Source organism: Lagenorhynchus albirostris, chromosome 17 (assembly GCF_949774975.1).
Source record: "Lagenorhynchus albirostris chromosome 17, mLagAlb1.1, whole genome shotgun sequence".
In the NCBI taxonomy this organism is placed as follows: domain Eukaryota; kingdom Metazoa; phylum Chordata; class Mammalia; order Artiodactyla; family Delphinidae; genus Lagenorhynchus; species Lagenorhynchus albirostris.
Genome location: NC_083111.1, coordinates 42927983 through 42954561, shown reverse-complemented (window position 1 = coordinate 42954561; position 26579 = coordinate 42927983). Strand labels below are relative to the sequence as shown.

The 26579-nt window shown below is 38.3% G+C and overlaps 1 protein-coding gene across 1 annotated transcript in view; it reads right to left on the bottom strand.

The window, feature by feature from the left end:
- CPQ (carboxypeptidase Q) overlaps window positions 1–26579 on the bottom strand; it is a 462202-nt gene that overhangs the window by 345478 nt on the left and 90145 nt on the right. The window contains exon 2 of the mRNA XM_060128241.1: window positions 14669–15126. Within this exon, the coding sequence (XP_059984224.1) occupies window positions 14669–15101 (433 nt within the window). The 5' untranslated portion in view covers window positions 15102–15126. The remainder of the gene's footprint in view (window positions 1–14668; window positions 15127–26579) is intronic.

Here is a 26579-nt window from a genome sequence, read left to right as displayed (position 1 = left end):
CTGGTAGCACTTGGAGTTTCCGCTGCCCCAGAGCATTTTGCTAGAGTCAAACTTTTAAAATTTCGTTAAACTTAAATATTATCTCATTTTTATTATACTTTCAATAAGTATATAAGTTGGAAATGGGGGAGGAATAGCGTGATACAAGAAGACAAACACACTGCTGAGCCAATATCTCCAACTAAAATAGAAGCAAAATTCATTAAAGCTATGCTAGTTTCATCCCCTTGTCCATCCCACCTCATGCTGGTAACATCTGACTCCGCTCCCTAAATCCCAACTTTGTTCCATCCCCAGACTTCAGTACCCTGTTTACAAGGGCTCTGGTGGCCACTCACGATCCTATGACTGGCCCCATTGCCAGCCGTGACTCAGATCCAGCCTCTAGACCCATGCGGAGGGCCGAGTGCATCTCTGCTACCAGCCCCATCCAGCCAGGTTTCATTCCTACCAAGTCCTATTGTGGAGGGCATGCGAGAGAGTAACATCGCTACAGAAATAAACCCCATGTCAACCAAGTGAGGTCATGTGGTGTGACCAAAGCCATATGAGGGGGACAACTGAGAGAAGTCCCAAGTGTCAGAAATCCATGGAAAAACTCCCACAAGGGACAACCTACAGTGGGGTTTGAGTCTGGCTCAGCAGTTCTTTTTGGTAATTGAACTAGACACACAAATCAATAACTGCACAGAAGGAATCTGGTGACGCCAATTGTGTCAGGTAGCTTAGCAAATACTACAGACAGAAATAAACATTACACACAACTGAAATATCCAATAATGAAGGACTCATAATAAAACGCTATGTGGCAGGCATTGAATTCTCTAAATGCGTTGTCTCACCCTCATTCTAACCCTATGGGGTGAATACTATTATCACCATTTTGCAGAAAACACAACAGAGCCTTTGGAAGGTTAAATAACTTGATAAAGGTCATGTTGCCAATTAGCAATCGAATCACGAGACAACCTCAAAGCCAGGTTCTGAACAATTATACTATACAGACATTAAAATGAGGAGAAATGTTCACAATGTACTGTAAACACATAGAAACATTCAAATAAAAAAAAATAGAGTATGTATACAGACCAACATGTTCTTAGCTCTTACTTTTGGGCAATAGGATTTCATGTTATTTTATAGTCCTACTTGTGCTTTTCTTTATTTTTCAAATTTCTACATTTGAAAAGAAATGCATTACTTTTAAAATCAGGAAAATGCTGTTTTAAAAGACCACATGTAACTTACACTTCCTGCTTGCACATCATTAGCTATTCAGTTTTCGTTCAGACCAGTATATCACCTGTGGTACCCACAAATGAGCGCTTAGTAAATGCTCTTCAGGATGAAAATAATGCATAAATGCAGTCTGATGGCAAATGTCCTGTTCCATGAACTGAGAGAGACAGCCAGCAGCCTTCTCAGAAAACAAGGCCCTGAGTGTTTTGTGGTAATCTCCCCCAGATTAGGTAGAGAAAATCCACTTGAAAGGTAAGGCAGCACAATATGGCAGTCTGAATAAAAACACACTTTGCAAAGCATTCTTTTACTAAAAGCCGTATTAGCTTTAAAGTCATTTGGATCATAGTAAGACTGACAGATATATGACAAGATGGCAACGTAAAGGAGGAAGCGAACTTTATTTAGTAAACAATGAGATTAACAGTTGCCTGTGAAGGTGAGACTGGAAATTTATTTCATTGATCCTGTATGATCAAGAGAGTATAAGCTATTGTTTGGTTCGGCAGATTTTTGAAAACCAAAACACTAGATATCCTACTAAAATAACTCAGGAATTCTCATATCAAATACAAATTATGCAACTTCTAGTAATATTTATAACCAAAGAAACTCACCCCAAATCGTTCAGAGAATTTTTTTAACTTTGTCCTGGTCACATGATGTAGTAACAAAGATTAAAACTCAAAACTCTTTACAGCTAGTTCTTTATGCTTGACTAAGAGATACCAATTTAGGCTACCATCTAATCGCCCTTCCCTTCTTTCCTCACCCTAGAAATAATTTCTGTCCTAAGAAAGGTAAGAATACATAAGATGACCTTAGCAAGGTTTTCTTCAGTCTACCTTTGTAGCTTTCCAGTCCTATCACCACCCACTTATTTCTTCTCTCTATAAACATACTCCTCTGGTCATAAGGTAAATTCATCGGAAACTTTTACACCCTCATGCCTCTGCTCTTCTTTCCCGTCCTAAGAATATGTTTTCTTGCTTCTTAGCCTGAATGAATCCTTCATCCTTCAATGTCATGTCCCTCTGAAGGCTTGTTCAACCCACACATGCAACTAATCCCCATCTTCTCTATGTTCCCATCTTATTTACACCAGTGCTTTTCTCCTTATTTGACTCATCTGGGTATCATCGCCACCTAACCCTGGGCTGGGCATACAGTGGGTGCCAATGCAATAACCAATTACTGAGCTCCTGCCATGTGAGAAGTGCTACCTTAGGGGCTACAGAGACAGAGATTATAGGCAGCTCTTTTCTGAATCAAGCTCACAATACATTGATTTGACAGCTAAGTAAACATGAATCACTGTTATGGCAGTATCAACAGAGAATTCAATCGTTTGTATATAGAATTTAACTAAAGAAAATAAGAAATGCCACAAGGGTGGAATTAGTGACCACCCTGGCCCATTGTTAACATTGTGTGGCATCTGGGGAAGTTCTATAAGAGAACATGAATGTTTTCTATGGAATCAACCTCAAAAGGTCAGTGTATTAAAAAGTAACCCTATTATCCACTGTCTTCAGCCAGCTTCCTTCCCCAGGCCTCTCCTTTCTGTGACATCACTATGGTTCTTCTACTAACTCAGACTTGAAAGCTCTGTAATCTTTGATTCCTCCCATTCCTGATGTCTCATATCTAAAAGGCATTCACTGATCTTTATTTACTAATATCCGTGGGGGAATTTTCTGGCAGTCCAGTTGTTAGGACTCAGCACTTTCACTGTGGGGGCCTGGGTTTAATCCCTGGTCAGGGAACTAAGATCCTACAAGACACATGGCACGGCAAAAAAAAAAAAAAAAAAAAAAAAAAAATTCTTGTCTCCATTTCTGAGGCTATTAGTCCAAACTATTAGTCCCTCAAGTCTGAACTCCCTGTGATCTTTCTCCTTTCCATCTATTTGTCACAGAGCCAAGAGAACGTTTTCTGAAAAATGTTTATCCAAAAATTCCCCTATTTCTAAGTGTATACCAGTTCCCACTGGTTATAAATCTGATCTGGTCCTATCTTAGGTTTCCACCATTATTCAGACATCACCTTCTGTCATCTATATGCACCATTCATAAGTGCCCTACACATTACCTTGTCATATACAAGGATGAAATAAAGAAGTTATGATCACCAACAAAATGTACTTCTCAAGGTCTTCTTGGAAGAATTCCTAAGCAAGGTGGTCACAATGCTGCTAATTCTCGGGCTCAGTGGCAAATAACAGGGATTAACTTTTAATCAAGTTTTGACAGTTTCACCCTCAACTTCCTTCAAAAATACTAGGTGGATGACATCTGGTCCCAGGGGGTTATTTATCAGCCACTTTGTCAATCAGGCCTTGAGGAACCAATGATTTACCAGTAGTTGATCTAAAACCTTTAAGCCATCTACTTCTAAAGAGGACAAATCTTAATACTTCCTCAGGAAAATGTTTCAATTTGATGATATAAAGTTCTGAAACTTCCTGGAAAATTTACATGCAATGTTTTCAGACAAAGAAAATCAAGAATGTAAGGAGTGTGCTACAAGCCTTGGCCTATGGACTTGCCCCTGGAGAAATCAAAGTGGCTTCAGCTAATTTATATTATTGATGCACTTTTCCAACAACCATGAAAACGGCACTGATTGTTAGAAAATCACTTTCAATGTGAAATGCATCACGAATTTTTTCTTTACTGTTATAAGAGTACAAAACATGTTCTCACCAACTTGCTTCAAGTGACTGTAATTCTAAGAACACAATGAGGCTGTCAAAGAGGACTTTTACAGACTAAGAAAAAGACAGAAGTTCCAATTAAATCTAGAGCAATAACCTGACATAGCTACAGAGGCATCAGCCTTGGACTGTTGGTGAGGCAATGAACCAGAAACTAGGAAGTAGGAAATGAAAAGACAGAGTCCAAAACAAAAAGGAATAAGAGAGAAATAAAGAGAGTAAAAGAGAAGGGCAGAGATGGTTAGTACAGAGAGGTACAGAGAGAGAAACACACAGAGAGACAGAGCAAATAACAGAGATACAAAGAGAAAGAAAAATAAAGAGACACAGATTCACAACTATTGAGAAGAAATATCTAAATTTCCAAGTTCTACATGATGAAGTTCAATACTAATTGTAGTCTTTTGATTATTGAACACATTTCTTAGATTCACCCACAACATCAGCTATCAAAAACCTATAGTTATTAAACAATGGTATTTTCCATTAGTAAAAAGGAGTCAGAGATTTGCTAAAGGAAAGGAAGGGATGAAATGTGAGCTGGAGAAAGGTGTTTTTTAGAAAGGATACCTGGGTACTATCAACCTACATTATTTCATCATCAAGTCTCCAGGGAACATTATCCATACTTTTAGATTTAAAAAGAAAACCTCTTCCTAGAAGATTTTCCAAAAAATTAAACTAATGTGATTTAAAGGTCTTACTATACTGAAGGCTACACAAAGCAAATGAAAAGAGACATCATCCCTGCTTCCAGAGCTTTGAAAGTTAGAGGATAAAAATGACAGAGATATGTATTACATGAGTAAAAAGTAAAGATTTTACATTGTATAAGTAAAAGTAAAAAGTAAAGATTTTACATTGTATAAGCATAAATCGAAGTGATTATCATAAGATTATGGATGAAGAGGTAACTGGATAATGTTTAAAAAGTAAAGAAGAAGTGGTTTCCTTTCCTCTTAGAGAATATGACAAATTACCCAAATACCTACCGTAACCTCATGACTCATGGAGTGACAAGTGGATTTCTGTTTTTAGTATCAGATACAAAGTGCTGGGCTAATTATACTCCTTAGTTCATATCATACCATCTTCATTGGCCTATTCAAGGCAAGTGTCTTGTTTTATTTTCTTGTTTTTAATTTATTTATTCTCTTTTAACCCCATCTTCATTCCTACCTCCAACCCACGTCCTGGGTAGGCAACCATTCTAAGATATTTTTTGCTTATATGCCTTCTTGTAAAATGTGAACTATAATTCTGAGTGCATGCAAAAATTGTATGTATATGTATGCAACTGTATTATATATGTCACTCTACTTTTTACTTTTATTACCTGGCTTTATACATGTAAGATACATCCACGATAGATATATATATATATATATATATATATATATATATATTCCTTTTCTATATATATTAGTCTGCTGCTTCCAACTTCTGTATAACATACCCTGAGGAGCATCTACCACATCTTACATGTCTACTCTCCCAGTGATGGACCTCCAGATGGACACTACCCCCCAAAATTAGGCCATAATAATCATCCTTGTCATGGACCCTTAGGGACCCCTGTGACAATTTCTTTGGGAAATATACTAAGGAAGTGAATTATTTGTTCATTGGGTATGAAAATATATTTAAGTGGGCTAAATATTACCAGTTTGCTCTCCAGAACTGTGGCACCATGCTTCATGCCCACCAATAAATGTATAAGGAAGGGTTCCTATATCACCACAGCATCACCAATGCATTTTACATCTCTGCTGTAAAATGATCTCATTTTTAAAACTTTCATTGTTCTGATTGCTAATGAGTTAAGATCTCTTTATACACTTATTAGCATTCAGGCTTCCTCTTCTTTAAACTGCTTATTCAGAGCCTTTGTCCATTTTTCTATTAGGGTTACTGCCTTTTTCTTTTGATTTCCAGTAATTCATAGCCTACATATTAATCTCATAATGATTTTAGACAGTGTTAGTGTCTTCTCCCATTTTTCCATCTGCCTAACAGCTTTGTGCGTGGTATCCTTCATTGAACAGAAATTCTTAATTCTGATGCAATCAAATTCGGTAATGTTTTCGTCTTGTGGTTTGTGCTTTTTAAGTTGTGTTTGTGTGAGAGTGTAAAGGCACACAGGAGACAGATGTGGTGGCCCTATTCTTGAGGAAACAGCCAAGAGGAAAACAGATATACCTGCAAGATGTGGGCAGAAAGACCCACCATGAGGCTAGGTGAAAAAGAAGGCCATTGGGAAGGTATGACTTAGGACATACTCTGCCACATATTATATGCTGTGTTACCTTGGACAAAGTGCTAAACCTCCCAGAGCCTGCCATCTGTCAAGTGTGGAAAACACCTATCCCAAAAGACAATGTAAGTAAAAGAATCTGCACCATCACTAGCGTATAATAGACAGGCTCTCAATAAATGAGTTCCTTTGCCCCCTTCCTCCTCATTTCCAATCCTGATTTGATGCTGAGAGAGGGAATTTGCAACCTGTGACATTTTGGAATCAGATCCTTCAGCTGATCCCACACCTCCAAATTCTAAGTATCATCTGTGGATACAGGTTCCTAAGAGCACTTCTGCTCATACTGCAATTAGATATCAGACAAAGATTAGCCCTGAAAAAAAAAAAACAAAAAACAAAAAACAGTGAAAATGCTGTTTTCCTGATGAGACCAAAGGAGGAAAAGAGGACAGGTACAAATAACTAATTATCCGATGATGGGACCTTGGGCGTAAATTAGTTAGCATCTCACTAAGAAATGGATCAAAGTATTGGCTGTAGAATGTCTTCGTTTGGTGGATGTGCTGGGAGTATGCTGGAAGGCTATTTTAGGTTTCCATACGATTAAAACAGTGAGATTTTGGAATAAGCTTAAGCTGTAGCTTTCTGATCCATGTTGCTGAAGTTTTCAGAAAGAACTGACTGGTAAACAACCTCACTGTGATCTGACTGATGTTTATTTATCCTTCTCTTTCCTATGTGCCTTCACTTCAGATGCAAGCCGAAACTTATTGTTATTTGGATATGACATAAAGACCTATGGAAATCACATGAGGCTAAGGAAGCTTGAGTATAAATAAGTTTTGTTGTTTTTTTAATTAAGTTTTTAAATATCCTTTTCAGATGTGTGATATGACCCATCAGGTCAACAGCTATTTAATATGCATTTGTATTACATTACTAGGTATAGCACTAAATGAGATACACAGATAAACAAGATGTGGCTTTTACCCCAGAGGAGGTCACAGTTTCTCAGAAGAGGTAATAAGCATGTGAACAATCAACTACAGTAAACTGTGATCATTGTATAATATAGGCAAACAAAGTGCTATGAGAATGGAGATGAAAGAACAATTACATTTATTTAGGTTTACGTTCAAGAAAGACTTTAGAGAAAAGACCCACTTTAAATGAGTCTTTAAAAATGAGCAGGGATTTTCCAAGCAGAGAAGGGTTAGGTTGAGTTGGGATTAGGGTTGGGTTAGCAGAGCTCCAGGAAGCAGTTTTTAAGTCAAGGAAGTATGAACACGTCCAGGCAAGAGCAGCTAGGACCATGGTGTGTGGCTAGGGAGGAACTAGACATAAGCTCAGAAGCACAGCCTGAGGTCACCTTTTTAAAGGTCATAAGAATTTGAACTATATCCTGAACAGTGAAAAGATTTTAAGTAAGGGAGTGACATAATGAGATCTATATTTTACAAGGACAATTGAAGCAGCAGTATGGAAACTGATTAAAATGAGACTGGAGTCAGGAGGATCAGTTAGGAAGCGACTATGACACTGTAGGCAGGAGATGTTAGGTCCTCAACTCTGATGTGAGAGTGAGAATAGAAAACTGGAGTCATTTGACATTTAAGTCTTGGTGACCAACTGAATGTTGGAGTGAGATAAATGGAAAGACTCAATCATTCAACGAATATTTCTCAAAACTTTTCTGTGTATGAAACATTATGTTAAGAGCTAGGGCAGAGTTTCTCAACTTCAGCACTACTGGCATTTTAGAATGGATAATTATTTGATGTGGGGGAAGGGGAAGGCTGTTCTGTACACTGTGGGATGTTTAGGAATATTCCTCACCTCCACCCACTAAAGGCAAGTAGCACCCCCTCTCAGTCATGACCATCAGAAATGTGTTCAGACATTGCCAAATTTCCTCTAGGGAGCAAAATTATCACCAGTTGAGAACCACTGAAACTGGGATTTCTGATTCTGAGAGGCTTATTATCTGTAGAGAAATGCTTATGACATAAGCAAGTACAGGGCACAAGAAAAGCAGAAAGGAGGAAGTTATCAATACCTCCTTGGGGATGAACAAGCATAGGAAATGTCTCCATAGAAGAGGAGACATTCAAGCTGAATCCTTAAATAAGGGCATTCCTGACAGGGGACAAAAACATGAAAGCAAGATACCATATCAGATACTAGCAGAATTTTGAGGCTCTGAGCCTGAGCTCTTGGCGGTTGGCAATGTCATTAATGAATATGAGAAACACAGACAAGATGCTGAATTTGTGGGGCTTGCAGGACATCCAGCAGTCCTTGGAAATGCAAGTAGGAAGTCTTCTCCCAGCTCTCCACAGAGAGCTCACACAAATAAACTAATACACACTGTGATACTCAAGTCTAGAATTGGAAAGTTTAAAAAAATTCGCTCTGGTTACATAAGGAATCTGCTCCGTAGCACATGCCTAGGAGAATACTGCTCTTGTGATCTTGTGATCATCTTCACTGATCCCTTGTGGATTCTCAGAAAAACCACAGTCTTTCTAATCTAGAAAGATGTTACAGATTCATTTGCCAGCCATCTCTCATTTTATAGGTGACAAAATTAAGGCCCATAGAGATTAAATGACTGGGCCAGAGTCACACAACTAGTAGGTGGCTAAACCAAGGATATGACATGGGTTTCCTGGTAGATGAGATCTGCACCTGTACCTAGAGGTCCCTTTATGCAGACTTTACCCTATCTCCTGTGGGAATTTTTCCACACCTGGTCCAGCCTAACTCTCCAGTCTCCTTAGAGCTTAAAATAGCCCAGTTGCCAGACAATTGTTTATCTACCTTGAGTTCCATGGAATGAAGAATGGGGTGAAAGTGCGTCTTGGGACACCACAATAGATTCCAGTGAGTAAAATTCACTTCCCCCGGGTTTTTAAGGGCCCAGGAGCAATCTGTAACTTGGCTCAGCTTTCCCAGGCAGATAGCCAGGGAAGAGCAGGCCCAGTTACAGAACAAGAAATGAGGATACAAAAGAAAGGAAAATGAGAAAAAATGTCCAAAGGTACAGATACCGGTATCATCTGCAGTATAAGTACCAGCAACTTTTGAGACAGATCTGCTTCAGTCAAATGGATAAAAAGGGAAATCTTATAAGTGAAGATAACATTAACATATCTGTATGTGAGGCAATATAGTCTAATGACTAAAAGCACAAAGTCTGGAGTTTGACAGTGGTTCATACCTGAACTTGGTCTCTCACTAGTTGTGTAACCCTGGGCAAATTACCTCATCTCTTGTAGTCTGGTTTTCTCATTTGTTAAAATCAAAACATAACAAAACAAACAAACAAGTAAAGATATTGATAGTTAGGAGGGCTAAAAAGGAAATAAATATGTATATATGCTGGTGTCTAACACAGATGAATAACAACAGAAGGCAATTAAACAAACTCCTGGTTGACAATATAGAACCCAAGCTGAGGGGTCCCTAACACCTTAGAGGACTCTACACCTATTCACACAGCCTCAGAGAGACCAAAACTAGCCGTCCCAGTGGTACTTCCAGAATGGTACAGTGAGAAACGTGGCAGATCTTCCTCCCTACAAAACATTTAACTGGGAAAAAATATTTTTAAAAAATCACTTACAGTCTCTCAAAACTGTCCTAAGGGCATACAGCAAGTGGAGAAACATTCATTCAAGAAAATATACTAAATCTAAGTTAGAACAATGAGAGTCTGTAGCATTTGGCCATCACCTGCTTCCTTCTCCCATCCCCAACTGCATGTTATAGAAACTCTATTATGGCCACTCCACTCCAAGAGGACTAGGTCCCCATTCCTCTACCCAGCCCCTACTTGTATGGTGGAAGTCCTACCCCAAGTATAGCCATGAGAAAACTGGGACCCTGATCACTGCTATCTTAGCTCATTCATAGGCAGAGGTCTCATGCTGGGAGAGGCAAGCTGAAAAGACCAGTAGCTACCACCATCCCCTTCTAGCACCTGCCAGGGATATCACTCTGGGGAAGCAGGCCACTATCAGTATGCCTAGCTCCTGGGAACTCCCAGGGAAGAGGCAACCCAGGAGGATGAAGAGCTTTGCAGTTCTTAACCAGGGTAGTGACTTTATTTGGAACAGAACATAGAGATTCCCATGCCTAAGGCTGTTGTTGGAAACGATGGAGAGCTTGGTAGAGAACAAGTTAGGGGGTACTGGTAGCTTTATGATATTGCTAACAGCAAGCAAAATGGCAGAACAATCAGAAGTTTAACAAAAAGAACCAGGGAGGAAAAAGCGACCAAGAAAAACCCTCCCTGGATCACAATAAACCCTGGGGGTTGGGAAGGCGATCCACATGGTCCTACTTAGGAACAATCAAAAACCGGACATGGGTCAGATTGAAAACATTTTCCAAGCTGCAAACAGATCCATCAACAAAGGGCAGAAGCCTTCCTGGCACAAGAGGCTTAAGCACAACCTCTAACCAAATACTGGCTGAAAAATAAGCTATTCTGACACAGGGGAAAATATTATTAAGCTAGGCTTAATAGATAGATTGATACAGATTATGCAATCTGAAGAACAGAGAGAAAAAAAGTGGAGAACAACGAGCAGAGCCTCAGAGAAATGTGGGACACCTTTAAGTGCACCTACATACTCATAATGGAAGTACCAGAAGGAAAAGAGAACAAAACAGGGATAGAAAATATATTCATAGTTAAAAAAAAAAGCTGAGAACTTCCCGAATTGATGAAAAACATTAATCTATACATGAAGCTCAACAACCTCTAAGCAAGATAAAAGCAAAGAAATTCCCACCTACATATGTCAAAATTAAAATGTTGAAAACGAAAAATAAAGAAAAAAATCTTGAAATCAGTAAGAGCAAAATGACTTGTCACAAGGAGCATACCTCATTTTATTGTGCTTTGCAGATATTGTGTTTTTTACAGATTGAAGGTTGTGGCAACCCTGTGTTGAGAAAGTCTATTGGTGCCATTTCCCCAACAGCATTATTTTTTATTTAAGGTATGTACATTGTTTTAGACATACTGTTATTACACACTTAATAAACTACGGTATAGTGTAAACATAACTTCTATAAGCACTAGGAAACCAAAAAATTCATGTGACTCGCTTTACTGCAACATTCATTGTATTACAGTGGTCTGGAACCAAACCAAATATCTCCAAGGTATGCCTGTACAGGGGAATTCCAGTAATATTAACAGCTAACTTCTCATCAGAAACAATAGAAGCCAGAGGACAATGGAATGACAAATTCAATGTGTTGGAAGTAAAAAGCTGTGAATCAAGAATCTTATAACCAGTAAAACTGTGTTTCAAAAATGAAGATTAAATAAAGAACTAAATATGGACGAAAGCTTAGAGAATTCTCTGCTAGTGGACTGGCTTTGAAAAACAAACTAAAGAGAGTTCTTCAAGCAGAAAGCAAATGACACCAAACAATAATTTGAATCCTTATCCTCACAAAAATAAAAATAATTGTAAGTGGATACTATAAATAACTGTATGCCAAAAAATTACACAATTTGTATAAAATTAATAAATTCCTAGAAAGACACAAACTACTAAAACTGACTCAAAAAGAAATAGAAAATCTGAATAGATCTATACCAAGGAAAAATATTGAAGTAATAATTAACAATCTTCCCACAAAGAAAATCCCAGAACCAGATGGCTTCACTAGTGAATGCTACCAAAAACTTAAAGAATTAATACCACTCTTTCACAAACTCTTCTGAAAAACAGAAGACAACATAATACTTTTCAACTTATTCTTTGAGGCCAGAATTACCCTGATACCAAACCAGACAAAGACATCACACAAAGAAAATAAAACTACAGGCCAATATCCCTTATGAATATACATGTAAAACTGCTCAACGAAATACTAGTAAACTGAATTCAGTAACATATAAAAAAAGATTATATACCATAACCAAATGGGATTTATCCCAGGAATGCACGGTTGGTTTAACATCTGAAAATCAATTAATGAAATACATCCAGTTCAATGGGGAAAGAATAGTCTTTGCAACAAATGATGCAGAGACAACTGAATGACCACAGCAAAAGAAAAAAGCTGGACTCCTACCTCACACCTAAAATTAACTCACAGACCTAGATATAAGAGCTAAAATTATAAAACTCTTAGAAGAATAAATAAAACTCTTAGGAATAAATCTTTGTGACGTTGGTTTAGGCAATGGTTTCTTAGATATAACACCAAAAGCACAAGCAACAGAAAAAAAATTAGATAAATTGTGCTAATTCAAAATTAAAGACATTTCTGCAGCAAATACTACCATCGAGAAAGTTAAAAAAAAAAAATCCATAGAATGGGAAAGAACCTTAGTAAATCACACTGATAAGAGACTTCCAACCAGAATACATGAAGAGCTTTCACAATTCAATAATAAAAATTCATATAGCACAATTAAAAACTGGCCAAAGGATGTGAGTATACATTTCTCTGAAAAAGATACACAAATGGCAAATAAGAACATGGAAGGATGCTCAACATCATTAGTCATTAGAGAAGTGCAAATAAAAACCACAATGAATATCACGTCATACCCACTAGGGCAGCTGTAACCAAAAAGACAGATAACAAGTGTTGACAAGTATGTGTAAAAATAAGAAAACATCAGTGAAAATGTACAATGGTCCAGTCACTTTGGAAAACAGTTTGGCAGTTCCCCTGAAAGTTAAACATAGAGTTATTATATAACCAAGCAATTCCACTCCTTGGTACATACCCAAGAGAAATGAAAATATATGTACATACAAAGACTTATGCATGGATGTTTATAGCAGCATTATTCATAATAGCCAAAAGGTGGGGAAAAAAAACAAATGCTCATCAACTGATCAACGGATAACTAAAATACGGTATATCTGTAAAATGGGAAATTATTCAACAATAAAAATGAATTAAGCACTGATACATGCTACAACATGGATGAACCTGGAATACATGCTACATGAAAGAAGCCAGTCACAAAAGAAAATATAGTGTATTATTTCATTCATGTGAAATATGCAGAATAGGCAAATCCCTAAAGACAGAAAGCAAATTAGTGGCTACCTAGGGCTTAGGAGGGTGGTAGGAAAGGGATGGAGCATAACTGCTCATGAATATAAAGCTTCTTTTGGGGGTGACGAAATGTTCTCTGATTAGATAGTGATGGTGGTTGCACAATTCTGTGAATATATTAAAAACCACTGACGTGCACGTTTCAAATGGGTGAATATTATGGTATGTGAATTATATCTCAATAAAGTGGTTTGTTCTTTGTTTTGGGGGGTTTTTTGGCTGGGCCGTGAGGCAGGCGGGATCTTAGTTCTCTGACCAGGGACTGAACTGTTCCGTACCCCCTGCAGTGGAAGTGCACAGTCTTAACCACTGGACCCCCAGAGAAGTCCCGATATCTCAATAAAGATGTTTTTAAAAAGCTGACCATCTGCTTCTCTATTGGGTGTTTCTCTTGGCATTAGAGAAGGCCAAAAGTTTCTATAAACTTTTTAAAGAAGCTCAACTAGCTTTTTTTTATAAACTAAAGTGGACCCTTGAACAATGCAGGTTTTAACTGCACAGGTCCACTTACACGTGGATTTTTTTTCAACAGTAAATACAACAGTACTACATGATCTATGGCTAGTGAATATGCAGATGCAGAAACTCACGGATACAGAAGAAGCAAACAGTATAGATGGAGGGCTGACTGTAAGTTATACACGGATTTTCAACTGCGTGGAGGGTTGGTGCCCCAACTCTCGCGTTGTTCAAGGACCAACTGTAGTTCCTTTGTCATAGGAATATAGTCTGTGAATACACGCACAGTCCATGAATAGTCGAACACCAACTGATAGCTCACTGTTGACTGGTTTTATATCCCTGATCTAAGCATTTACATTGTCTGATGAGGCTGAGCCAGAGTGCTGCTAAGTAAAGACAGAACTCCACCCTAGACAACCCCTTGCATTAGAGACCTCAGGTTCTGTAAAAATAATTGCCTCAAATCAATTCAATGTGCAAGGCTCTGTCCCATATTTCATTAATTCTAAGAAATTCTGTACACTGAGGCCACTTGGAAGAAGTCATAGTTTTTATAACCTATTTACCTATATCTCAATTCTCTACAGAATGATACTAATGTTATATACTAGATAGAAATTATTAAGTGATACAGTTCATAAGTATCATGGACCAATAGCTGTAGATGCTTCATTTTAAAAAGGGACGCTTTCAGAAAAGAAAGAGAGGAAAAAAAGGAAGAAAAAAAGGAGTGTAAGAGTAAAGAACTCAAGCCAATGGAATGCAAAATGATTCTATCTTCCTTTTTATCACCCAGTTATAATATGAGTCATGCACACTATAATCAGTTATGTCACATGGCATTAGTTTTCATAAAGAACACAGCAAATTGACTTGAAAAGGCAAAATAATACCTTCTGGGGGCGTCCCAATGCTGCTGCCAAGACCCAAAACTGCCATCTTGTGAATTCTCGGCTCCAGCATCACAGCAGATTCTTCTCCCCTTTCCCAGTGGGGTATTCTGACAGGCTCCAGGTGGACATTCTCCAGCCCATCTTCCTGCAGGTTTTGGTACATGATTTGGATGGCTTTTTCTAGGCTCTTGGAACCACTGAGTCTGGGTCCAACAGTGTCAACCAGAAGTGCCAATCGCTCATAGGATCTGTTCTGGGCTTTCCCATAAACAGCAAGGTTGATGATTGCTTTAGCAACATCTCCATAGCAGGCTATTTCTTCTTTTATTTCTTGAAAAGTCCTCTGAGAGATGCCATTCCCATAGACAGCTTTCCCAGAGGTCAGGGATAAAAAGTGAACAGCACCAACAAATACGAAGACATGGAACTTCATGTTTTTTTCCCAGTCTGTTTTCTTCCTAAAATAATCAAGGTAAGTAAGAAATATGTGTTAGGGGAAAAGAATCTCGCAGCTATCTGCCCATAACCCAGGGACTGCTTTTCAAACAGGATTCCCCTTCCCTTCTCAACTGTTGCCCAATTTCTACCATCAAATTCAGGCGCCGTAACTCCTAGGAATGAAGAAGAGAAGAGGCAATGATTGGCCTTATTGACAGGTAGCGTGCATTAAAACCACAAAATCACATGTCACCTAGCAATCAGTTTAAAATATGCTAAAAGATTAAAATAAGAAGATAACTAGGAAAGAGAGGAAGAAATAGAGGGAGCAGTGATAGGGCTAGGGCAGTGTCACCCCTTCTTCTAAACACAGTATGATCCAAATGTTTCAGAGTTCCCTCTACCTGATACGCTCTCTCCTGTTTGCCGATTGAACCTATCTTTCGAGGCCCTTTCAGAGACATCATCTCTTCTTGACGCTCTCCCTAACCCCAACCCTTCCACATTTAATCCTCACAACGGTTCTATGAAACAGTTTCTTATTAGTGCCTTCATTTTAGAACTGAGGATCCTGGGGTAGTGAGAGATTAAGTAACTTGCCAAAGACACACAAAGGCTTTCCAGCCCTAGAGACCACGCTGTGAACAGTGCTAAAAGTATGTTTGTGGACCCATGCCAGTCCACAATTGTTTTTCACAAGTCCGCGAAAGACAAACACAAAGATTAAGAGTAAACATATTCAGTAATGTGCAACACAGTAGCCAATAGTCCAATGTGGTTATTACAATTTAAATTAAATCATCGGCTTCTCAGCCATATTAGCTGCATTTCAAATGCTCAGTAGCCACATGGGCTAGTGGCTGTTGTATTGGGCAGCACAGAAAGAACATTTCTATCATCACAGAAAGTTCTGTTGAATAGCACTGGCTTAGACACCTTTATAGATGACTGACAGAACAACTATACATTTGTCAAATCTAATGACTAAAAAATGATGCTTCATTTTACTTTTCTACTTCACTATTATATTTTTCAAAAGTATCAGTCTGCAACAAATTCTAAATTTAAAAATCTGGTCCTTCACAGATAATTTGAGAAGCACGGTCATAAACTACTATATAGTATAAACTCCAAATTCAGGCAGCATACAAGGCCTTTCAAAATATGGTTCCAACAACCACGTCAACCTCATCTCTCTACCTGCCCCTCTAGAGTGAACACATTTTCATTCTCATTCTCATTTCTTCTCTCTCTCCCTCTCTCTCCCTTTCTCTCTCTCTCACAGGCACACACACATAGCACTTTGAAATGTGGCTAGTCTAAACTGAGATGTTTTGTACCTGTAAAATATATACCTGATTTGACCTTCAAAATCAACTACTTCATACTTAAGTGTAAAAAACAACATAAATATTTCAGATATATTGGATTAAATAAAATACATTATTATTAATCTCACCTATTTCTTTTTACTTTTTAATATAGCTATTAGAAATTTTTAACTTACATAATATTTATATTTATATTGGACAGTAATGTTCTAGCTGCACTGAACTGGACCCTGTTCTTCAAATACCCAGGCCCTTTTATAACTCTGGGTCTCTACATATGTTCATTCCCTTTTATTGCAAGGCCCTTCTCTTCACCCTGGCAAACGTCTATAATGAGAATGCATTAAAAACCACCTCTTCTGTGAGGCCTCACCAAACAATACCCCAGAGGTACGTGCACCATTTTCTGTGTTTCTACCATAATTAACTATATTATCAACAAATATATTTGTTTATAAACCTGTCTCTCCTGCTCTCAAAGTCAAATAGGGTAAATTATTCATCATTGTACCCATATATAGGCACTCTATACCTTTTTAAGAAGGAATGAATAAGCATTTAATCTCTCTAGGTCTCACCTCCGTCGAGCAGAAGAGTACTTATCTTGCCTCCTTCACAAGGAAGCTGCAGGAATTAAAAACTTGCAATCATATTTAAAATATTTTTAAAAATTATTAAAACTATACATGGCTGCTGCTTTCTTTTTTATTGTAACTACAGTTGACCCTTGAGCGACACAGGTTTGAACTTCCCCGGTCCACTTCTACACAGGTCTTTTCCCATATATACTACAGTACCACAAGATCCGAGACTGGCTGAATCCGTGGATGCAGAACCCGATAATGCAGCGCTGACTACGGGACTTCAGCATCCACAGAGGACCCTGGAACCAATACCCCTCCTTGTTCAAGGGTCAAGGCATAGGTTTTTCGTTTGTACAGTCACTATACTGATGCTTGTTTTAAAACCTAAATTTTATTAAGCCATCAAAATATTTCACCAGATTGCAATTTATTCTTGAAAGTACATTTTTCCAATATATTTGGGAAAATGTTCTTGGGGCTAAAAAAGAAAAAAAAGGTTAATAAGCCATCTATTAATTGACACTAAACACAAGTATCTACTTCTCACTAAAAGTTCTGTAAGCCTTCTGCAAACATTAATTAACGATTTCATAATGCATTTATAGTGATGGATTAGAATCATATTATGACAACATTGTAGAGATACAGGAGAGCTTAGGGATCCCTAGTCCATATCCTTGTTTCGCAGAAAGTTAATCAAGGCCTGCGTTGTGATTCCCAGGCAGCAGACAAACCAGCAACTACAATTAACCAGGTAAGTGGACCAGCTAGCACATACTTTCTAAAGGATTAAGAATAGTTTTCTTCCAGGAAACTATATGCATTTACATATAATAGAAATTCAATGAAGGATACCCAAATGCAGTCTGAGAAGCGAATACCTATAATAAAAATATATGTATACAGAGTAGCATCAGAACAAAGAGAAGAACAAAGGGGATCATGAAAAGCTATAGAGAAGACATAACATCTCAGAACAGCCTCAAGAAACGGCTCTGCAGGCAGAAAAGAGTGAATGGTATCCCTCAGAGCACCACTAGAACATCATCTGAATGCCACATCCTGGTTAAAAGATATGTCCAGAAAATAACAGTGCCTGAGTCTATCATCTTGACATCTTTTTGCATATATGTCAATTGAATTAACAGATAACACATCATTTTGATAATAATATTTAATGCTTCTTAACATGGTCAGTTAAATTAATTTTGACACTAAAAAATGATATAATTACTTTAAAACAGAATTCGGTATCTGCAAGTGTTGTTCTGATTATCTTAACTACACTGTTTCTTCAAATCCCAGAAATGCAATAAGTGCTTATTTTTAAAAGTAGGTTAATTTAAAAGATGATGGTTTGTTACCTTTCGATGGATCAGTTTTTCCCTGAGTATAAAGTTTACTAAGATCAAAGGCACAAAACAATGCATTACCTGAGATATCACCCAGAGTACTTGACACAAGTAAACACTAAATACATGTTAGTTGACTCTAAACCTAGTTTTCTCTGGAATATAATCTCAAAATTACCTATGTAATTCTTAGCTAGAATGCATAATTATATATCTCTCCAATGGAGCACTACAAGAATCTTTTTTTATTATTATTACTTTTAGAAAGGTACATGAGTCCAACTAAGATGTGTTTTCAGTAATAAATGGTAGAAAATAATAATTATAACTAACAGTCTATATTTGAGGAGGTAATAAAAATGGAACAAGATATTGCTATATCAAATTCCACTCGAGAAAAAAAACCCACATATAATATGTAATTTTAAAACACAGGGACTATACATAATTTGTACATAATTTGTACAACTCTGATACATAATTTGTACATTCCTAGCAAGAAATAGAGGATTATAATAAAAATTAAAAGTGAAATATACAGACAGAATGAGATTAAATAAAGCCAATAATGAAGGACAATCTGAAGAAATTCTCTCCTAATTCACAGATTTAGGATCACCATACAACAAGAAATTCATTCTAGAACTGGAGTCAATCCAAGTGAGAGGATGATCAAAGACACCAGTATATTTGCATGAAAGGACTAAAACACTAGCCCTCCCCAGTGTGAAAAGACAGGCCAAAAGTAGAACTATTTTGTTGTATAAAATCAAGAAGGGTTTGGAAAACATGAAGACAGATTTACTCGCCATATCTTTTCATACTTGTACCAAGGAATAGCCCTAGTGGCTCAGAGATAATTTTAGGAAAATCAAAATGTACAGTTTTACACAGTAAATGATAAACATGTAAACAGTTTCCCTAAGGAAAAAAAGAGGATTTGGATAAAATCATGAATGATACAGTCATTGGAGCTGAACCCTTTTAAATCCACCACACAACATTAGCACCACACTGACCTAAGTAGTTTCCTAGGGGATCACCAGGAGGGTTTGCTGATCTGAAAGACTGTTAGTCTGCCCTAGCTCAGAGATAGAAAATGTCCCTATACAGTCATTTCAGTCAAATAAAATTAAGCAAGCTGTAGTATTTTTCTACAGTCTGCAAAGGGAGCAAACAATTCTATGGTGATCAACAAAGACAAACAGAATTACTGATCTCAAACATTTTCCCTTTATAATTGCAAATGGTGCTCTGTTTGGGGTCACAACTTCATTTCTCCAGTCGTTTAACAAAAATGTATTGAGCACCTTACCTACTAAGCACCAAAGACACAATGTATAAGATAATATCCATACCCTCAAAGAGCCGCCAAGTATAATAAAGAGACAGATAATGTGAAAACCCTACAACTGAGGTGGTTACAAGCTTCTGTGGAAACAAACTGGAGTAGGGGATTAGGAGGAGATTCCTGATGGCGTGTGAAAAAGGCGAGAGTGGCACTGAAGGAAAGATAACCCAACAGAAAAAACAAACCGTGCAAAGACACGGAGGCTTTACAAAACTTGGGCTATGGAGAAAATGGCAGGGAGTTGGATGATAAGTCGGGGGAAATGGTGGAAGATACAGCAGTGATGCAAGGAATTGTTCCCCAAGGTCTGACTAAAAAGGTCTACTGTGTGAAGCTTCAAAGTGGAACACAAACCCCCAGGGCACTGTAACAGGGGACTTAATGAACAGTTCCCACCCCTTATGCAGCCAGGAGAAGGAAAGAAGGAAGGGACTGAGGGAGAGAGGGAAGGAGGAAAGAAGGAAGCAAGGAAGGAAGGAAGGAAGGAGAGTTTTCTTTCTGATTTTCACTATGACCTGCTCCTTAGCACAAAGAATCCACACAGATTCCACATCAGGACAAGGACAGCATGTGAAGTTCTTCAAAATCCCCAAACAAGCCACTACTTATTACCTATGTGGTTATTCCTTGGAATTTTCACAGAGGGAAAAGTAAACCATGGTTACAAAAGACGCATTAGTCAAATAATTCACTTACAAAGACACTCAAGATTTTATTTATTTAAAATCCCTAAAATACTAAGAATAACTCAATTGACCAAAAAAAAAAAAAAAATCTAGCACACGCTTGAGCAAATTATAGGACACTTGAAATGTCTAAACTTAAACTGTAAAACATTTTCTTAAAATACTCTTTATTTTTATACACAGAAGGTTTGAAGTCATTGTCCCTTTACTTGAATTCAAACTGGGGGAATATTAAATGTTATACTCTTCAAAATCTTAAACAACTATTTTTAAAACTCATGCTGTATCACGCCTTTGAATTCAGAAAGTTATATATTCAAAGGAAACTTTGGAGCACTATTTGAAAAAAAGACTTTCTTTTCATATATTGTGCTCATGGTCCACAGTTACAGATTATCTTTTTCACAAAAAGAGATAAAATTGAAATGTCATTTTCATTCTTTTCTACTTAAATTTGGAAGGAAACTTAAGCAAAACCAACTTTTCTTCTGCTGTGAATTACATTCTAATAATAGGTTTATATTTTGAGGAAACAAAACAAAACCCTTTGCTTCTATTTCTAAATCTTTTTCCTAAAATATTATTGTTTGAAAATGTCTCAGGCTATGATAGAAATGCCAGGATGAATAGACTAAGAGACGTGGAAAAGGACACAATGAAAAGAGAATGTGCTGAAAGACAGAAGGAGTAAGTTTTAGGGACTGAAATTTTTATTGACTTTTTTATTGTGTCACTTTTTTAAAGACTGCATATACTACTTACATGAAGACTTAGATATTTCCCCTAAACCTACCATTGCTAAAAAGGATTCACTGATATAAACTTAACTCTTCGTCTTCAGCCTAGATTGTGTAACAGATATAATGGCCAGAAATGCCAAATCCTAGCTCTGACACTAGCACAGCGAAGTTCACTTCCTGACTCCCACAGACGCTCCTAGATTTATAATAATTAGCCCTTTAACCGTCTTAAGGAAGATTCTTTCCTTTATTAAAGTCAAAGTTCAAACAAGAGTGGGCTTCTACTTTCCAAAGCTTATATCCCAATTATTCATTCAGTCCTTCAAGAAAGCTCACTGAGAACTTACTATCTGCCAGGAACTGTGCAAGAATTTGGAGAAGATATAAAATTAAGCAAGGCTCAGTTCCTACTATGAGTAGGCACTGTTAATTATTTAATCTCCATCCCTCCCTTTTCTTGCTAACCAAACCTGGATTTTATTTGGGGTCAAAGTTTCCAACCCGATTAATCTAGCCAGTTGTTCTTAATATGGATGGTAGCAGTCCTAGGAGATGTTCTGTATATGCCGTGGTGGGGGGAGCATTTTTGGTTGTCAGAAAGGTATGGAGGTCCTACTAGGAATTACTTGGCAGAGGCCAGGGACACTAGACATACTGCTATGGGCGGCGGGGGGGGGGGGGGAAATCCTGTCTACTAAGAACTCTCCTATATTCCATAAAGATTTTTTTTAATGTGAAAACCTATTATTTGAGACTTGACCCTAACTCTATTGTACATACAAATATGTACAAAAATGGTTCCTGTGCAGTTTTAATGCAAGTTGACTTTTTCAAAAAGCAACTACCATGTATATCAAGGGAGGACTATACGTGTTTTGTTCAGGATTTTACCAAGAGCTGTTCATCGTTTCAGTGAAACACCAATGACTACGCTGCCCCTGGAACTGGAAACACTGTCACCACGCCCCTGGGCCTGTCTGCATTTGTTGCTGTCACATTCACCATGCAAGCATCTGACTACTTCATTATGTCAGCTAGTGCAGTCATGCCTGGGAATGTATGTTTTGAAGTACTTTATTATAAAGTAACTTCCTTTAATGGTTCCTTTACATGACAGTTAGGATAGCACACTGATTTACTTGAAAATATGTGGAAGCATATTATCTATGATGCTTAATTCAGGATAACAAAGCAAGCATTATAAATTATTTGTTTTGCTTTTTTGTTTTTTAAAAGAGGCATTGCATCTAATAAGATGGAGAACTAGTGATTTAAGTGAATTCAACAATTCTCTTCCTCACTCTTCCAGCCTACCTTTTAGCCAGAGGAGGCCCTGTGACCCAGTTCTACTCAAAGATACTCAAATAGAAGCAGCTGACAAGAAAATGGCCACAATTCTAGAGCTGCATCAGCTACTTTGTAACCATGGGGGCAAGTCCAAGAATACTGGTCCTGACATCACTGAGCAGCTAAACCAACACCAGCACCACCAATTTGTCTGTTACACGAGAAAAATAAACTCCATTTGTTATAGCCACTGTTAGCTGGATTTTCTATTCCTTATAGCTGTGATTACATTTCCAACTGCTATAGTACTTTCAGGGCCTCTTGGGGATCCATAATTAAGTATAGTGTTTATACTAATTAACACCATAAGCGTAATAGGGAAGAACAAATCTGACTCCATATTGGATCTGTTTCTTTTACTTTAACCTTTGTATTCTATTGCTTTTCTTCAAGTTAAGAATGTTGCCTATAGCCTGAAATATACAGGATAGCCCATTCTCAAGGTTCTGACCTTTAAAGGTTTAACACTTTTCCTTTCACATAGAGATAAAAAGTTGCAGAACAGAGAATAACACTTGTCTTGTTGGAGGTTTACAGGAACACTGTGACCTGATCTAAGAGGGCAGCTGCAAGGACAAAGGATTCCGACACCAAGAAGTTTGCAGCAACCAACAACACCCCCTCCCTTTTGAGTATAATAGAAGCCTGAATTCTGACTCTGGTAAGACGGTTCTCTGGGACACTAATCCACCACCTTCTTGGTCTACTGGCATTCCAAATAAAGTCACTAGTCCTTGCCCCAGCAACTCTTCTCGACTGGTTGGCCTGTTGTGTGGCAAGCAGTACAAGCTTGTACTCAGTAACATAAGCAAGGCCTAGGAGCCGGCATCTGGTCTACCTAGACTTCCCATGTGCACCTAAACTCTAACTATCCAACACCAAACTCAGAATCTTCCCTTCCAAACCTGCTTTTGTTCCCCGCCTCTAGTCAGTAAGTTAGAAACTGCGGTGTGTTGTTGGATTCTTCCCTCTCCCTCAGGGAAACAGGTGAACAGCTGGCAAGTCCTGTAACTCCACCTTCAGATTCTTTCTTCACCCATTTCCCTCCTCTCCACACTTACTATCACTCCCCTAGCTCAGAACCTCATTATCCTTCATCTGAAACCCTTCCTCTTACATCTCCCTGCCTTAAACTCGGGTCCCTTTCCAATCCGTGTTTCATGCTGCCACCAGCTTTATCTAGGGAACCAAATCGAATGACTCTTTGGCTGAAAGCATCTGTTGCCCCGTTTACTGGTCAGTGCTCTCCACGCGGCTTTCCTCACAATCCTTCCCTGTCGTTCCCCTCCCCTCCGACGGTGCAGCCCTAATGGGTGTTTACCATTCCTTGAAGTCACAGAACACTCTTTACACCGAATTTTATCTGCCAAAAATGCCCTTTCGTCTTTTCTCCACTTGGAGAAATCATGATCATGACCAAGGTCCTGCTCATCTGTCCCCAGCTCCAGACAGAACCATTTGCTGCCTTTTCAGTAGTGCACTGCATGCTACATGTCCTTGTGTCTGTCACCCTGCTGGACTATAGACATCACTTAATAGCAATAATATTTTATTTTATAAAATTCACCAAGCACGTTCTCTGAAAGGATTGTGTTTTGTATACTAAGCAAATAGCACAATACCTGTCAATAAATATTTATGGAATAAATGAATAAATTCATCAAACAAGTAGTTATATTTCACAACAGAAGTATACGGCTCTGATTCATCACTTTAATGATTACTTTTCCTGCATCAGACACTAGAGTTTGTGCCTTTAAACTACAGCATATTCACAACTTTCTTTCATAAAGGGAGTCAAAAGACCTGGGACTGGGTCCTGGCTGTCCCTCTCTAGACGCATGGACCTTGAACAATTGATTCGAAGTCTCTCTTTATGTGTTAAATAAAGGGTTGCATTCCAGCTCTAACATTCTATTATGGATTTTCTTAAATATTTAATATCAATCACACTTTTCTTTACACTCCGTATTAGCACATGAATAAATCACCTTATCCCATTTTGTCTCCTCCCACCAGCCAACTGAAATTGAACTCACAAAGGTCATTAAGGATGCCCTTGTTCCTAAATCCAATAAAAACATTTCAGTTCCTTTCGTACTTAACATCTGGAACACTTAACATTGTGGACAGCCTCTCCTTTTCCAAATACTCTTCTTTCTATATTTCTACTCTCCTTCCCAATCTTTTTTGTAGGGTCCCTTTTTTCCACCTACCCTTTAAAGTTTATTATTTCCTAGGGCTTTCTCCCATGAGCCACCATAATAAGGCTTCATTAAATGTGTCTGCCACTTAACATGTCATCCTCAATAAGGTATGGGCATTGAGGAAACAAGGGAGGAGGACTGACGGAAGAGAGACAAATCCTAACAGCTGTGCAAAGAACCCAGTGTATGATGTTCCTCTTTCTTCCGGCAGTTAGTACAGTAGCAGTGGGTTAGTGAGTTCATTATTAGAGCAGGGCAAATGGTACACTGACTGGCAGTCCTGTTCGCACAGGGAATCCCAGGAGCTCTGGGATGGAAGGTGTGGGAGTAACAACCTGCTGAGAGAGGTCTACCAGTAGACCGTTCTCCTCCCACTGGCCACACTGAATACCCATGGCCCCTCTCTACAGATGCCAAGTGACCCTCCCTCTCTTATCCTGTCTCATCCCACCAGGATAAACCACAGGGCTGACTCACTTTGTGTCCCTGACATTTTACGGCTTACCAGTGAGCAGTTTGGGGAAATTGTAAGAAAATTAATTGGGCTCACTTTGTTCGTTCTTTTTCCGAACTTCTTCGTCCCTTTCTTGAATATATAAAACAATGAAGCCTAAATTCCTACTGTTCAAAAGTAGGCATCTTTGTCACACAGCCGAATGTAACTGACTTCTGACCTACATCATTATGGGACGAAGAGGAATAAATATGAAGCTCCCTTACGTGCTACTTAAGTGAAACCATATGATTAAAATTCCAGTAACTGAAATCAACCACGAATCTAGGACAAACTTCGTATTCTTGGCTTGCAAAATCCTACTGAAACCCCAACTGTGTGTGAGACGGCTCTTGGTCCCTTTGTTAGCTGAGGATGCTGGGCTGACAGTGAGGGTGGATGCCCTTGAGAACAGAGGTCCCTGATCTGTGACTGCCACATGTGCACACGTCTGCAGTCGGTGGCCATACCAAGGACATACAGTCAACAAAAGTACAGACAAATCACGAAGAATGCAGTTCATACCCTTTGGGGCCGAATGCAAAGTAGGTAACCACAGACGTAAGTAATTCTGAGGCCGTATGATCTGAGAACTGAAAAAGGGGACAAAAGGACATGGGATTTTAGTCTCATAAAGTCCCAGTTTTCTAGAACTTGGACCCCCAACATAAGAGTAATAATAGGAAGTGCTTTATTTCTGTCAATAAAACCAGTGAAGCATTTGTCTTCGATCTGGTGATATTACAAAACTATTACAAGGCACGGCAGCCTCTTCCAGAGGCAAGGGAGAGAATACGGCCCTCCTTGAATCAGACAAAATACGGAAGTCTTCTAGAGACTCAGCCTCAGAAAACTATCAAGCTAGAGATATATAGATTTAATTACTCGTTGCCAATATAGGTTTACAGTAAATTGACTGTATTAATGTGTTTTTATTGCTAAAGAGCATGTTTCCCCCATGTATCTTCCCCCGAACTAGTTAATAACAAGTTCCAAGGAACACTCTGGTAGAGATATTAGTAATTTCCTTCAGAACATGCCTTTTAGTTTCCCTCACTTTAGCCAGGCTCCCCCATTCCATAAACACAAAAGCAGAAAGACCCTCATTGAATCCTGCTGCAAACACAGTTCTTATTACAGCCCAAGCCAGGGAGGCCTGTTCAGCAAGTCACTTACTGCAAAATTTGCTATTAAACCCGTCAAACAGACATGTATGAAAACGTGGCCTCGCTAAACAGCTGTTAAGTTTCACGAGCTTAAAAAGAAAATACCATCTAGCTATACACTGTTAGCTCAACAGAGACTCACCATTCGGTTTTAAAATCTGATCTGCCGGTACACTTTTCCCTAAATCCTAACATTTGCTCTCTGCTATGAGATGG